Below are 14,675 nucleotides of genomic sequence, written 5' to 3'. Positions count from 1 at the left end.
CGCGGGGGCTGTAAAATCGCCCGCGGAGAACCAGACGCTTCCCGCCCCCTCCAGGCTGCGCACGCGGCCTCCGCGCTCCCCCAGCCCGGGCCCCGCGGGCGAGAGGGGGTGGAGGGCACTGGGGCGCCCTCCCCACGCCGGCACCCACCTCTTGCCAGCGGCTTCACCTCCCCGTTCTCCTCCCGGGCGGCCCCGCCGAGGCCGTGCCTCCGCCTTTCCTTCTCTCGCTTCTCCTTGGGTCTACGCGGCTTGGCGCTGGCCGAGGCGGCGGCCGGCAGCAGGAGATGGTGAGGCTGAGCGTGCAGCAGCGCAGGAGGCACCAGCAGTTTGCGCGGCACTGGCTGCGGCGAAGAGGCGGAGGCCGAGGAGGTGATGGTCGTGCCAGAGGAGAAAGAGAAAGTGCCCCGAGCAGAGGACGGGGAGGGGGCAGCAGACAGAGCGGCGAAGCTCCAAGACCCCGGGCTGCCATAGCTCTGAGGCGGAGGTGCCACGGGCGGCTGCAGCTGCCTGCTGTTCCCGCCGCTGCTTCCTTCCCCGTTCAGTCTGCGCGGCGTCTTCTTCTCCTCAGTCCGGACCTTCTTGGCGGACAGAGGACCCGATGGGTCCCGGGAGGGAGGCTGCAGCTTGCCAAACGGTTCTTTCTCCGAGGCCACGGCGGCGGCCGCAGAACCGCGCACTGGGCTCGGCGGCTCCGCCATTTTGCGCTCCTGTTGTATTTACTCTTCTCGGCTCCCGGGAGCGGGGCGGGGGCGGGCCCTCCGCGAAGGGCGGGGAGGGGGCGGAGCGGCAGGGCCCTCCATTGGGCGAGCCACACTGAGGGATCCTTCTTCTAGCCTATCAAAGGTGCGAATCTGAAGCCGGGGAGGCGGCATTTCCAAGCGGACCGGCTTTGGAGGTCACAGCTCCGCGGAGTGCGGGCTAGTGGCCGAAAGAGCTGCGAGGCCAGGGTCTTCCATTTGCCGGTGTGAACTCGGGTGCCCCGTGAGTATCCAGCAAGAACACCCAACCCTGAACCCCCAAATCTAATGCGGCCCAGGTCGTGCTCTTCTTTACCTTGACGACATCGTCTTGTATCATTTTCTCTTCCTTCTTCTCTAGGGTCCCTTGAGGCCATCCCTGACTCTTCGCGCTGGGAGAACCGAATTTCGCAGAGCTCATCACTGAGGAGACTTTGCCGGGAATTAAGTCCTTCCTTCTGTTACTCAGTAGTCGATTGAGGGTAAGAACAAAAAATCACATTGTGCCCTGACTAGATACGTTACTGTTGCTAAAATCGTCAACTATAATGTTCTGTGGATGATGTACTTCCTGGAAACCTAGAAATTTCAGATTTGAAGGTAAGAGTCTACCTGGGGAATTTTTTTAACTTTTGTGATCGAACCCTGAAAGATTTTAATCTTACTACAACTATTATAACTCATATTAGCCCGCCCCTCCCCAAAATAATCCGTTAACGATATTTACAGACTTTTTCAAATGATTAAGTGTTGTTTTAACGTTTAGTTAGTACCCTAAGTGTTCGATGTTTTGTAAACATATGCTTTGCTTTCTAGCTTAGGAAATAAGGAATTTGGGAAGATGGTTCACATTGCAACTAAAAAGAGGAGTAGGATTTTTATTTAACCCTTAAGATCTTACATAGATCAAAAAGTCAAAAGGAATAGATGTAAAAATAAAAGTAGACAAATCAAGAGATGACCAGTGGGGGTATATTTTGAGTCCTAAAGAGGCCCTAAGTTGCCTATAACTTTACGGACAACAGTTAAAAATAACTTTGAAGGATTACCAATTCTTGCGACCTCATGAAGTTAGAATTATTTTGGTTTTCCTTTTTTGTTATTTGCTTTTGTTTTAGACTCTTTTGGAGTCAAATTTTAGTATTGATTTATAGAACTTTTTTAGGTGCCTAAACTTTTTAAAGTAATGAAGGTATTTACTTTTTTAAATACATAATGAAAGCAAATGAAAATTGTTATTGGAATTGACTAGCAGCAGATACCTCCTTGTAAAGTAACCCTGGTGGAAGAGTGAATGGGGCTGGAAATCATCTGCTACCAACTAGCCTTGAGACCTCAGTCAGAGGGTTTCATCTGTCAGAACCTCTGTCTTACTTGCTGAGTGAATAAATATGATTACGTGATCACTAAGGTCTCCTCTGGCTCTAAACTTATAGTGTATCCAAGAAGCTTTTCAAAATCTCACCAAAACTATTACAGTTAAAATATCTTAATTGTTGACCCTCTAGATACAGAAAAGTGTTTCAAATAATTAGCATAGTGGCCTGGTAACTTACTTGCCCTGTTTATTTTCTCATCTCCCGCACAGAAGTCTGGAAAATCTGACTTTGTAAGGACCCAGATAAAGTGTACTCTCACCTGGGTGAATTTCTTATTCCTAATACTATATTCTTTTATACTGTTATATACTTTTACCAGGCCTGACCCTAAATTTGCAGAGCCTAGGCAAGAGTATGACTGTAAGAGCTCAAATACCATATGTCTAAATATTTAAGATACAAATCAAGATAACAAACTATTATAAAAAATATATTCTACTCTACTACCTTGATAAATCTACTTAAATAATGATCTGGAAGATCATGTTTATTTTTTGTTTGTTTTCTTTCTCTTAGGCCATGTTTAAATTTAGAGCTTTCTGACTTCTAGAGTCCTCAGACTATACCAGTTCTCTTCCCATCCCACCTTCTTCACCCACCACACCAGAAGGGACCATGAATGCAAGCACCCAAATTGTCCCATCTTACGTTTACACCCTCAGCTCCTGCACATAGTGATGTGTAGTTGGCAGCTCTCTCCACCCTTAGATCTAACCAATCTAAATGAGAATGCAGGCTCCAGACAGTCATGGCCACTTGACCTCATGGACTCCTTGCCTTTCGCAGCTGGAGAAGGATCCTTACCAGATCTAAGGGCAATACTGTTATAAAACATGATCAATTGTCTGTTTTCTCTCCCCTATAGTCAGGCATTCCATTACAACTAGAACATTCCTAACAACATTGGAATAGAGAATTCCCACCACCATCCCCAATTCCTGTTGGCTTAATCTCTGCTCACACTGAAACCATCCACTTGTCTCCATGGGCCTTGCTGGCACCCTCTTTCAAGTACTAGCCCCTCTCTCTTGGATGACTACACTAATCTTTATTCTGGTTTCCCTATATTCTAGTTTTTTCAAATCTGTTCTCCATTTATTCCACCATAATGCTCTTTTCAAAACCTAAATCTGACCATGTCACTTTCCTTGCTTCAGACCTATCGATGGCTTCCATTGCTCTTAGGATAAAGAACAAAATCCTTAATATGACTTACAAGACCCAGCAGAATAGCTCTACCTATATATAGATCTGAACAGGTGAAAGAACACCAAGTTTATAGCATGAGATTTTATGTGGTGTTAATGCCTCAAATGGGGTGATCAGGGCTATAAGAAAAACACTAACATAATCCTGTCCTTTAGGAAGAAAGGTCTCTTTGGATAATAGATAAAATAGTGACAGTAATAAGAGAGTCAGTTTTGATTCTTCAGTACCTGTCTTCAGAACCTTGGAATTAAGCAACTCTTAGTAAACTTCAGAAAGAGCTCTACTACTGGAACAGAACATAGTATCTAATGCTAGTCTGTATATGTCTGAAAACCTGCTGTTATACTATTGGAGTAAAAAGCCTGTAGACCCACAAACACAGCATCCTTCCACACTTAACCTGTTAAAAGAACTACTGGAATTAACCATAGAAAAGGAAACGTATTAAGCTGCCTAACATTGCATTATTGCCTTTCTGTTGCAAATAAGATTCCTATCAAGTTTGAAATCCCTACATACATAGGTGATATGAGAACCCACTAAACCATAGATTTGTCATTCATTTTTCTGCTATAGACCAATAATGGGCTCTGTAATAATTATGTAAATCCTTTATCTCGCCCTGATTATAATCATTAAATTTAGGAAATAGAAAATAACCTATTTGAGGTTCCAGAGTTGAGAAATACTATTCTGTTGTAAATAAAAGTATTGTATATAGAAATAATTAAAGTAACTAATTAATAAAAGGCAATTAATTATTATGATATCAGGTTACAATAAAAAATAGTACCCAAATAGCATTTGTTTAGTCATATAGTACGCAAAATGTTTTTTTAATCAAGTATGGATGTGGGGACAGTAGGAGAATCATCTGTTAAATTCAACTGCTGCTATCAGTTCAACTGGCTATCTCAGAAACATTTCAGACTCATCATATTTGCCCCTCACAATTTTACAGGATCCTCTTCTTCACAGACACTACTAAATGATGGAGATCCTTTTTTTCCCCTCATATTATTCAAGGGCCTTTTTTTCCTTTATATTACTCTTTTTCCTGGCCAATCTCAAAAATGCCCATGACTTCAATAAATTGGTTTTACAGTAACAGCTCACGAATGTACATCTATAAACCTGACTGACTCCCCTGTGTGTGTGATGTGACTACTCAGCATCTCTACAGAGATGTCAAAAGCACCTCAGACTCAGACATACTTACCCGAACCTGTATTTCATTCAGGTTACCATGTGTTTGCCCAGCCTCCCGTACTCTTAGGGATGGCAATGGTGCCATGGGAGTCTTTGAGTGAGGCTTTCAGGACAGCTCCTTTAAGGTCATGGTGGGGGGTGGGGGGGGCGGTACTTAGCCCCTTTTCCCTTCTGTCTTTCCTGCCTGGATTGGGTAAGGATGAAAAAGGGCGGGAATGATCAAGACTGACAGCTTTCAGCCTATATTTTCTTTGTGAACATTTCAGATGAGTTGAATTCTCACTTCTTACCAGTAATACCATTTTACAACAAATAAGGCCTAGCACTTGTTCAACCCCAGCCTTCTTTCCAGTTGAGTATGTACGAAAGTTCAGCGGAAGGAGAGCGAACTAAGGGAAAGTGAAGTTGAAAATTGTGGGTAAGGGAGCAGCCAGCGTTTAAATGCATCATTGGAGAGTGTAGCAACCACAAAGCAGGAGGAAGGTAGAGAAAAAGGGGCCAAGTTGAGTAAATAGAAACCATTTATTGATATCTCTTCTGGGATTAAATTTTGCTTCCAGAATTTTTGTATGGAAGGACATCAGATCATTTTGATACTTATTTTGAGAAAGGAATAGGAAACCTACAAAATGTGATAGGAACCTTATTTAATGTAAATTCCTAAATAAAAGAAAAGCATGTTTTGCAGTTCTAGTCAGTTCTGTGGAAAGAGGGAACTGTTTGAATTAAGAACTGTTATATAGAGAGTAAAGTATATTATAACCTAGAAACCTAGGTGTGCCAAAGGGTATAAAGAAAAACGATAAACTCATAGAATGTCTGGATTGAAAACCCACCCCTGTATCCAATTTGTGAATTTTCTTTACCACATAACCTTTCCTGCTTGAATAGGAAAATACATCCAGAATAACTGTTCTCTACTTAATGATTTCTGCCACACTCTCAGACCATCACTGTGCTTAGGGGGATAATGTTTACTGGGTGCCTCATATAAGCCATTTATGGACATTTCCCTTCATCGCATGCTTTGACAAGTTTTGCAAGGCATTTTCCAAAACCAAGTTGGAATTCCATGTTCATTCTGACTCTAAACCAGTTTCTAACTTCCTATCTTGCAAGAGGAGACAGAAGTCTAAAGCATCAAAATTTTAAATCCAAACATTAATAAGACCTTTTTAGAAGTTTCAGTTAATTAAATTGTTAAATTCAGAAAATATATATGCATCCTTTCTTAGGGCACTGGTAGACACAAGTGCTTTTATCTCACAGAAAAGAGTAGGCCAGGAGTATTTCTAGGGGAAGGAGTGAGAGTGTGAGAGGGTATATAGGACAGACAGACCTATATAAACAGTGGCTTGACCTACAAGAGATGCTCTCATCCAGTGGCCCAGAGAAAGTCAGGTAACCTGAACATCATCCTAAAGCAGATCTAACAGAGTCCAAGGGGGGATGACCCACAATTAGAAGAGTAGTTTTGTACAAACACCGCCCATGTCAAGAGAGCCAGGAAATTACAAAACTGTGACTGTTGCTAAGTTATTATGTCATTATTTTAGTTTCACAGATTCTACTTTGAAAAGCTTGTCTGTATAATTTATGTATAGGGCTAAGAACTAACATGCATCTTGCCTCAGATTCAAGTGCTGGCTCTTCTTGATTCCCCTCTGAGGCATAACTACGTATATACCATTTGATTGAAAAATAGACATATAATTAACACAGCTAAACAGATCTAAGGGCAACACTGTTATAAATAATGCAATGATGGCATGAACTATGTACAGTGAAAATACAAAAGGCAGAACCAGCAAATAAATAGCCACTTTTCTAGTTAACTTTTAAATCTAACCCAAGCTATAAGTAAATCTATTTACATTGTAATTCTGAGTTTTAGGATTTTAATCCTAGTCTTTCCTCCTTTAGGCCTTGTATTTTATTTCAATGAGTGGAAATTACTAAGTGCTAGATTAATGTCATGCGGAGTTTTACATCTGCTAGTGAAAGAGAACAGAAAAAGTAGGCACAAGTCAGGTACCTGGAAACTGCCAATACCAAGGCATGAAACCTGGTGTCACGGTTAAGGTTTGCCAAATCCAACCTTGCCAACATAAATGGGCAAGTACAAGTGCCAGGCAAAGAGGATAAGCTTTCTATTTGTAAAGTTCTTATACCTTTGGGTGGAGTTTGCCCTGAAGCCTTAATCTTGCCAACTGAATTTACAATTAGTGCCAGTACCTTGCCTTGATCTAGGTCAAAAGTGTGAGTAGTGTGGACATTCAATGAACTTCTTCCCAGTGAACCGTCAGTACACAGGCATAGGTATGAGATACAGAGGTCTTTTAATACTGTTTGATGATGATGCCAAGTGCAGTGTTTCAATGATTATCATAAGAAAACAAGCACATGTGCCAATATAAACATCAGGAATGCAGTCATAATGTGCTGTGCTTATAAATAAATGAATTAAATACCACTTCTGATGTCCCAGGTAGAGGCATTAAACAGAAAGACACAAATACAGCAGTGGCAAATAATACAGATCTTTTTGCAGGTGTGAAGGACACCATTATTTTTACTTGCCAGCAGACTAGTAATGTCTATGACTGCTCTAGGTTCAGGTTGTTTTTTGTTTTTTGCTAATGATGTTACTGTTTTCTATAGTTTGTTTTTTCCTTGGTACAGTTACCCTTATGCTAGATGTGTTTCTCTTATGACCTAATTTGGATTCCCTTCTCCAGTTTATCTTCAAGTAACTATTAGATTGTCTCCTTTTTCTTATATTCCACATAGAAGTATTTAGTTAGTAAATACCTGTTCAGCTGCCACATGATGCCAGGAGGTAGGCTAAGTGCTGGGATATAGCAGTAGACAAGGCAAACATGGTCCCTGTCCTCCTGGAGCAGACAGACTTTACTCTCTAGTCACAAGATCTGTTTCCAATAAGCTTTTCACTGGTGCTTTGTTATCCAAAACTGTTGTCTCATTTCTTACTCATTGATTCACACAATAAATAGAATTGGGTGTCTGCAGTGTTCTCGGCACTGTGTGATGATATATTTGAGAAGATAGACTTCAACAAAGGAATTATAGCACTGGTTAAAATAATGCAGTGATGATATATTTGAGAAGATAGACTTCAACAAAGGAATTATAGCACTCTGGTTAAAATAATGCAATAATGGCATGAACTATATATAGTGAAAACACAAATGGCAGATTCAACAAGTCTAGCTGGAGAAATGAAGAAAAGCATTCCACAGAAGATAATATTTGAGCTGAATTTTTAAAGATTAGAAGGCAAAGAAGATAAAGATTTTCAAAGCAGAAAAAAGAGCAATTGGAAAAAATATGGAATAATGATCAATGTGGTATATTCTCTGTGGAAAGTTCACTGTAGTTCAAGAATAAAGGACATGAAGTGCCATAAGAGGAGAGGCCTGTCTAAAACAGGCCTGAGCAAGATAAGAAAGGTACTGCTTGTGACTGCCTTAGCATGCTGAAGAGTCAGGGAACACATCTTACTAACTTAAGGGTTTTCATGAGGAAACTGAAAAATGGCCACATAACCAGGTCTTACTTCCTGCTAATTGCTCACAGGCTTCATAAGGTACTGCTTCCTAACTTCATCTCAATAGTCTGTTTGCCATACAGGACCCATTTGCCTTTTCACTGCCCATGTAATACTTAAACACTATTTCAGTGATTAACAGCTTTTTTCCAAAGTGAATATTAAGAAAAATTTGAAATTTTGAAATTAGATTTACCTTTGCTGTTACTAAAAAACTGTTGGAATTTAAAATGTCATACTCATTTTACACAACTGACCTTTTATTAACTCTCTTATTTCTATTCCTATTTTATTTTTTTTACCTGAAAGCATAAAAATATTTTGAAAGTAAAATTGTAAAACACTTTGACATTGGTTACCATATAACACTTGGTAGCTTTTTCCTCTTTTTTGCTATTTTTAAAAAATAAATATCTGTTTTGAAGAGATGACACATACAGATGCAAAAGCAAGAAAAAATAGTTTAAAGTACTGTTAAACTAAACCAAGCCAATGAAGCTTAAGCCAATGGCCATTCTTACAGGAGGGATCAAATCCCCATTCCTGCAAAGGAACATCTGAAAGTGGAATGCTTGTGGTATTACAGTAAGCCTTTCCTTAATTTTAAGAAGCATATATTAAGCATTTAGGTCAGACTTAGACTTATTTTGGTCACTGGAAATATAAAAACAAATAAAACACAGTTCCTGCTCTCAGTGGACTTGTCTAATGACGTATTAAGTTGAATCACATGAAATTGCTTTTTTTTTTAGGCCAAGAATGGTCAAATATCAATTCAGTCTGACTTGTATGTGTAAACAGAAATTTGCAGTAATAGAGAAGTAAAGAACGTGCTACATCTGCTGAGAACGTGCTTCATGCTGCCTAGAGCAGTCAGTGAAGGCTTCCCAGAGATGACATTTGAGCTGAGTTTCAGAAAATGATTGTTCACCATGTGTTCACAGGAAGCAAAGAGAATTTCTGGCATTCCAGAAATAGGAAACAGCATGTGCAGAATTACTGAACCAAGAAAGAGACTAGTACATGTGGGAAACTGCAAATAGTTCAGACTGGTTGGAATGCTAGATATGTTCAGAGAGACAGGAGATAGGCCGGCAGAGTAAACAGAATGCAGGTCATGGAAGGTTGGATGTGTCAAGCCAGAGAGCTTGATTTTATCCTCAAGATTGGTAAACTGTGTAATCCAGGGATTGTGCAAGGCAGTGTGTCAGGGTTCAGAAAGAAAATATTACTACTTTTAAGTATACTTACCTTCACCTAATCTTTTTGAAATTTCTCATTATGTAGGGGTTATAATGTATGTAATCCTTATTGCAGTACTGGATGTAAATAATAAACATATGCATATTGTGGTATGCTATTGGCTTTCAAAATTCATGTAAAAGACCAAATCTCTGGTATCTCAGAATGTGATGTTATTACTTAAAGTGGTATACCAGAGTAGAGTGGACCCTAATAGGGTATAACTGGTGCCCTTATAAAATGGGGAATGCCACGTGAAGGTGAAAGCAGAGATTGGCTTGATGCTTCTACAAACCAAAGAACTTCATGATTGCCAGCATATTATGAGAAGCTAGGGAGCAGATTCTTCCTCACAGCCCTCAGTGGGAACTAATTGTACTAACACCTTGATTTCGGATTCTTGCCTCCAAAGTTGTAAAACATAATTTTGCTGTTGTTTAAGCAACCTAATTGGTGGTCCTTCGTCATCGCCACCCTAGGAAGCCAATGAATGGTACATGGTCAGAAAGTTTGGAGACCTGATTAGAGGAGGGGGAGCCACTGAAGGTTGGTTTATGTGGAAGAGTCCAAATTGTTTAAGTCCTGTCTTTATTCAGTCTTTGCATTCAATAATATACTAACTTTAAGTGATTTCTTGACCTCTCAGTACTTAGTCTACTTCTTAAAACCTTATAGTGGGAATAAATTACTCACATTTGTGTTTGGTATAGTTATGTTAAAGGAAGAAGTAATTAGGAAATATATTATCTTTAATTCAAAACAAATAAGATTTATAACAGCTTTAGGGGAAAAAGTTATGTTTAGGAAAAAAAGTATCACTAAGCATTAGGCAGAAGGGGAGCCAAAATCAGAAATAGGGTCCTACAAACAGAAGTCATAGCTATAAACAGTTTAATAGTATCATCAATGCAGGGAGGACTGTAGGCAAAGTTTGTGTTATCCTAGCTATGTAATGTGCAACCAGCCCTTTTTTCAAATTATGCATTAGTCATGTGCCTTAAGTTCCAAAACAGAATGATTAGGAGAGTTTGGGGAGTTTTCAAAGCCAGGATAATACCCCAAACTCAGATGTACCTCTTTGGAGTGTGTTTGTAGGTCAGCAAAATCTGTAAGTCAGCAATACATTAATTAACATATTAATACAAAATCCAGAAGTCAGCAGTACATTAATGTATTAATACAGTAATAAATATTATGTTTTGGGTGTGTTATATCTGTGGGCCATGGAATGTGGAATATGTGATTATTTTTGGCCTTATTTATGCAAGTCAACTAAAGCATTTTGAAATACTACTTTTTTAAAAATCCAGATGTATTTTTATAAGTTCTGCCATCCTTTACACAAAGAGTTCTCAGACTTTTTAAAGTAATAGAACTCTTTTTTTCAAATGAAGGCTGAAACTGCATTAGGCAGTTTACCCTGTCACAAAGGACTGGCCATTTGTAAAAACATACCCTTGATGTTTAAATCTTTGTTTCTTATATTTAGTGTCGAAGTGCTATATGTTGTGAATCTATATTCTGTATTCACTGTATAATTTGTTAGCAGAACAAAAAGGACTTTATGTGCATGGGGACAATAAATATGCTCCTGAGCTATGACTATAGGGCCTTTGCTTGGAGTTGCTTTCCAGTAGTGGGATTGGATTTATAAGAGACCATTAATTGTCTCTTTGATTTGGTCCCTTTTGTAACCAGCACAGCAGTCTGTGACCTGCAACTACTTGGTCAAGAGTATAACATCTACTGGCCCACAGAAAAACATTTCTCATTAAGGGACTTCCCTTTCTGTGCTTTCACCACTGTTCTTTTAATAATTTTTGGTTTTGCTCTGTTTATTAAACTACACGTTTGCCACCTTTAATAAACTCAGAAACCTGTTTGTCCAGTTCAGTATATGGTTTTTTCTTCCCTCACCCATGACTTATAATCATATTACTGTAAGCTGATAAATATTTGGAACAGTATATACTTTTTATATGCTTACCTTGTTATAAAAACTAGCAATATATGGAGAGCAGTGGAGTGTCTGAAAACTATAAATTTTGCGTTCATGGTATTTATCAGATGGCTCAGTTTTCTAAGAACACAGTAGGTCTGGTGGCTAATCTGACAGTCCGTCAATCAGTTTGGAGCATTTTCTATTTTTCCCTAAAGTGTACATATAAAAGAATATAAGTAACAGACTATTCAGAAAATTTGGTCATGAGTGAATCTTTTCAGTAAAAATATACCCAAAGTCTTTATTCTTTCAGTAAGTGCGTATTATGTGAAGTTGTAAGCATACAGTGGCAGACTAAAAAACATGATCAGAATCTTATGGGATACATTACACACAGAAAAATTAAATGTGTATGTATATAAAATACCTGATGAAATAGAAAGCCAAAAAAGGAATGATAATTGAAAAGAAAGCAATCTAGACAGAATAGCTTGTGCAAAGGCCCTGTGACAGTAAAGAGCTGGACTTTTTTAAGGAACAAAACCTTAACTAGTTCCTTAAGGAAAAGATTTTTCTTTTTTATCTAAAACTATGTATGTTTTTTAGTAGTCACTACAGAAATATTTGTGTACAACTAAATGAGTATCTGTATACCTAGAATTTATTAAGTACAAGTTGAAATTGTAGTAGTACAACAAGGACCTGGCCATGCCAAACCTTGTTAAAAACTGGGGGATCTAATTTACATTTTATAAAGATCATGCACCACTGTGTGAGGAATTGTTTAGTGAGAAGCAAAATTGGAAGGCAGCAAACCCAGGTACATGGTAGAGTGGAAGTGATGACAAAGTAGACCAAAGAAATCACTAAATAACAATATTAGAGCCAAGTCAATGGGTTTAACTTCCTGCCATTTCACCTTTAAAGCAACTTTGTGAAAAGTAATTGTATCTGATTTATCTTTGTACCCCTAGGACTCCCACAGCCCCTTAATCCCCAGACCAAGCCAAAATAAATTAACCTTTGGCTTCAAGCCGTTGAAGAAAATTATTCCAGTTTCTCCTGGGTTTTTGCATAACTAAGGGAGTGGCCATCTCAAATGAAGTCACAGGGAAAATTAAGAATGTGAATTACTCTGCAAGATAACTGACTTGGCCTTGTGGAAATCAACGGCATAGGGGAAAGAGGCAGAGAAACACTCTGGTTATCTACTGCTATATAACAAACTATGGCCAATGACTGAGTATCCTTTGAAGGAATTTTACCACAGATACAGAAGCAAAAGCAAAGGAGAATCATTTTTAACTATTGGTAAGCTAAATAAGACCATGAAATGGAAACTAATGATTTTTCTTATGGAAGGCTTGCTGCTCTAACACCTCCTTTGGCACTATTGTGAAAGTGTAGCTTCTTTTCATGGAGACTCTACCCTGTAGTTCTAACATTGACCAACAGAATTGAGTCTAGGGACTGGCAGAAAAGTGTCTGGGAAGCTAAGGGGCAATTGTTTGCTGGATAACTTGGAAGGACATTAAGACAAAACTCTCTTTCCTAATGTATACTAAATAGAGTCTTGAGTGGAGTGGCAAGGCTGACATTTGTAACATTGATTAGTACATAGGTTCTCAATGAAGGGGATTTGCTGTCTCAGAGCAGCCTGTTCCACTTTTGTATTGCTCTAGCTATTAAAAAGATTTCGCTGAGCGAAAGTTTCCCCTCTTATTCCCATGCATTATATGTAGTTTTATTCTGTAGGACCTCATGAAGCTAATGCCTTTTGGAATTTAAAGACGTAATTTATTTTTGAATGGCTGCCTGGGCTACTTAAAATATTTCCATCAATGGCCAACATCCAACAGACAAGAAACAACAAATGCTGGTGAGGATGCAGAGAAAGGGGAACCCTTCTGCACTGTTGGTAGGAATGTAAATTAGTTCAACTACTGCAGAAAGCAGTATGGAGGTTTCTCAAAAAACTAAAAATAGAAATACCATTTGACCCAGTAATTCCACTCCTAGGAATTTATCTGAAGATAAATTCAAATCTGATTCAAAAAGACATATGCACCCCTATGTTTATTGCAGCACTATTTACAATAGCCAAGACATGGAAGCAACCTAAGTGCCCATCAGTAGATGGATGGATAAAGAAGAGGTGGTACATATACACAATGGATATTATTCAGCCATCCTACCATTTGCAACAAAATGGATGGAACTAGAGGGTATTATGCTCAGTGAAATAAGCCGGGCGGAGAAAGAGAAGTACCAAATGATTTCACTCATTTGTGGAGTCTAACAACAAAGCAAAACTGATGGAACAAAACAACAGCGGACTCACAGACTCCAAGAAGGGAATAGCAGTTACCAAAGGGAAGGGGCTGGGGAGGGTGGGTGCGGAGGGAGGTAGAAGGGAATTAAGGGGCATTTTAATTAACACTCACGACATAGATAGGTCATGGGAAAGGCAGTATAGTACAGAGAATATAATGACTCTATAGCATCTTACAATGCTGATGGACAGTGATTGCAATGGGGTGTGGGGGGATCTGATAATATGGGTGAATGTTGAAACCACAATGTTGCTCTTGTGAAACCTTCGTAAGATTCTGTATCAATGATACCTTAATTTTAAAAAAGTAATATATTTCCATTGATTGCAAGATAAAATGAAACAATAGCAAGAGTTAAATCCATCAACATCATCAACCACATAAACAAAATGAAGGACAAAAACCACATGATCATCTCCATAGATACTGAAAAAGCATTCAACAAAATTGAACATCCATTCATGATAAAAACTCTCAACAAAATGGTATAAAGGGCAAGTACCTCAACATAATAAAGGCCATATATGACAAACCCACAGCCAACATGATACTTAACAGTGAGAAGCTGAAAGCTTTTCCTTTAAGATGGGGAACAAGACAGGGATGCCCACTCTCCCCACTTTTACTCAACATAGTTCTGGAGGTCCTAGCCATGGCAATAAGACAACACAAATAAAGAAAAGTCATCCAGATTGGCAAGGAAGAAGTCAAACTCTGTTTGTAGATGACATGATATTGTACATAAAATCCCTAAAGAATCCACTGCAAAACTACTAGATCTAATATCTGGATTCAAGAAAGTTGCAGAATGCAAAATTAATACACAGAAATCTGTTCTATTCCTATACACTAATGATTAATAGAAAGAAATCAGGGAAACAATTCCATCCACAATTGCATCAAAAAGAATAAAATATGTAGTAATAAACCTAACTAAGGAAGTGAAAGACCTGTACTCTGAAAACTACAGACACTCATGAGAAAAATTAAAGAAGATACCAATAAATGGAAACATGTCCTGTGCTCATGGATAGGAAGAATTAATACTGTCAAAAT

At 38.9% G+C, this 14,675-nt stretch overlaps 1 protein-coding gene and 1 long non-coding RNA gene across 4 annotated transcripts in view; one reads left to right on the top strand and one right to left on the bottom strand.

The window, feature by feature from the left end:
- The window catches only part of RSBN1L (round spermatid basic protein 1 like), a 151,528-nt gene that overhangs the window by 109,758 nt on the left and 27,095 nt on the right, over nucleotides 1-14,675 (bottom strand). The window contains exon 1 of one of the 2 annotated variants that reach the window (XM_036892467.2): nucleotides 149-731. The exons of the other annotated variant lie outside the window; for it this stretch is intronic. Within the exon in view, the coding sequence (XP_036748362.2) occupies nucleotides 149-698 (550 nt within the window). The 5' untranslated portion in view covers nucleotides 699-731. Of the gene's footprint in view, nucleotides 1-148; nucleotides 732-14,675 lie in introns of those variants that run through there. 2 annotated transcript variants of the gene reach the window in all.
- LOC118916015 (uncharacterized) lies at nucleotides 241-3,409 on the top strand. Of its 2 annotated transcripts, XR_005026260.2 has the most exons (4): nucleotides 241-369; nucleotides 834-981; nucleotides 1,099-1,337; nucleotides 1,960-3,409. It is a non-coding gene; the product is annotated as an uncharacterized LOC118916015 (long non-coding RNA). The 2 variants fall into 2 exon arrangements; XR_008998471.1 differs by having other exon boundaries at nucleotides 1,099-3,409.

Source organism: Manis pentadactyla, chromosome 7, assembly GCF_030020395.1.
Source record: "Manis pentadactyla isolate mManPen7 chromosome 7, mManPen7.hap1, whole genome shotgun sequence".
Lineage (NCBI taxonomy): Eukaryota > Metazoa > Chordata > Mammalia > Pholidota > Manidae > Manis > Manis pentadactyla.
Note: the sequence above shows the minus strand (reverse complement) of the source record. Positions and strands in the feature narration are given on the sequence as shown.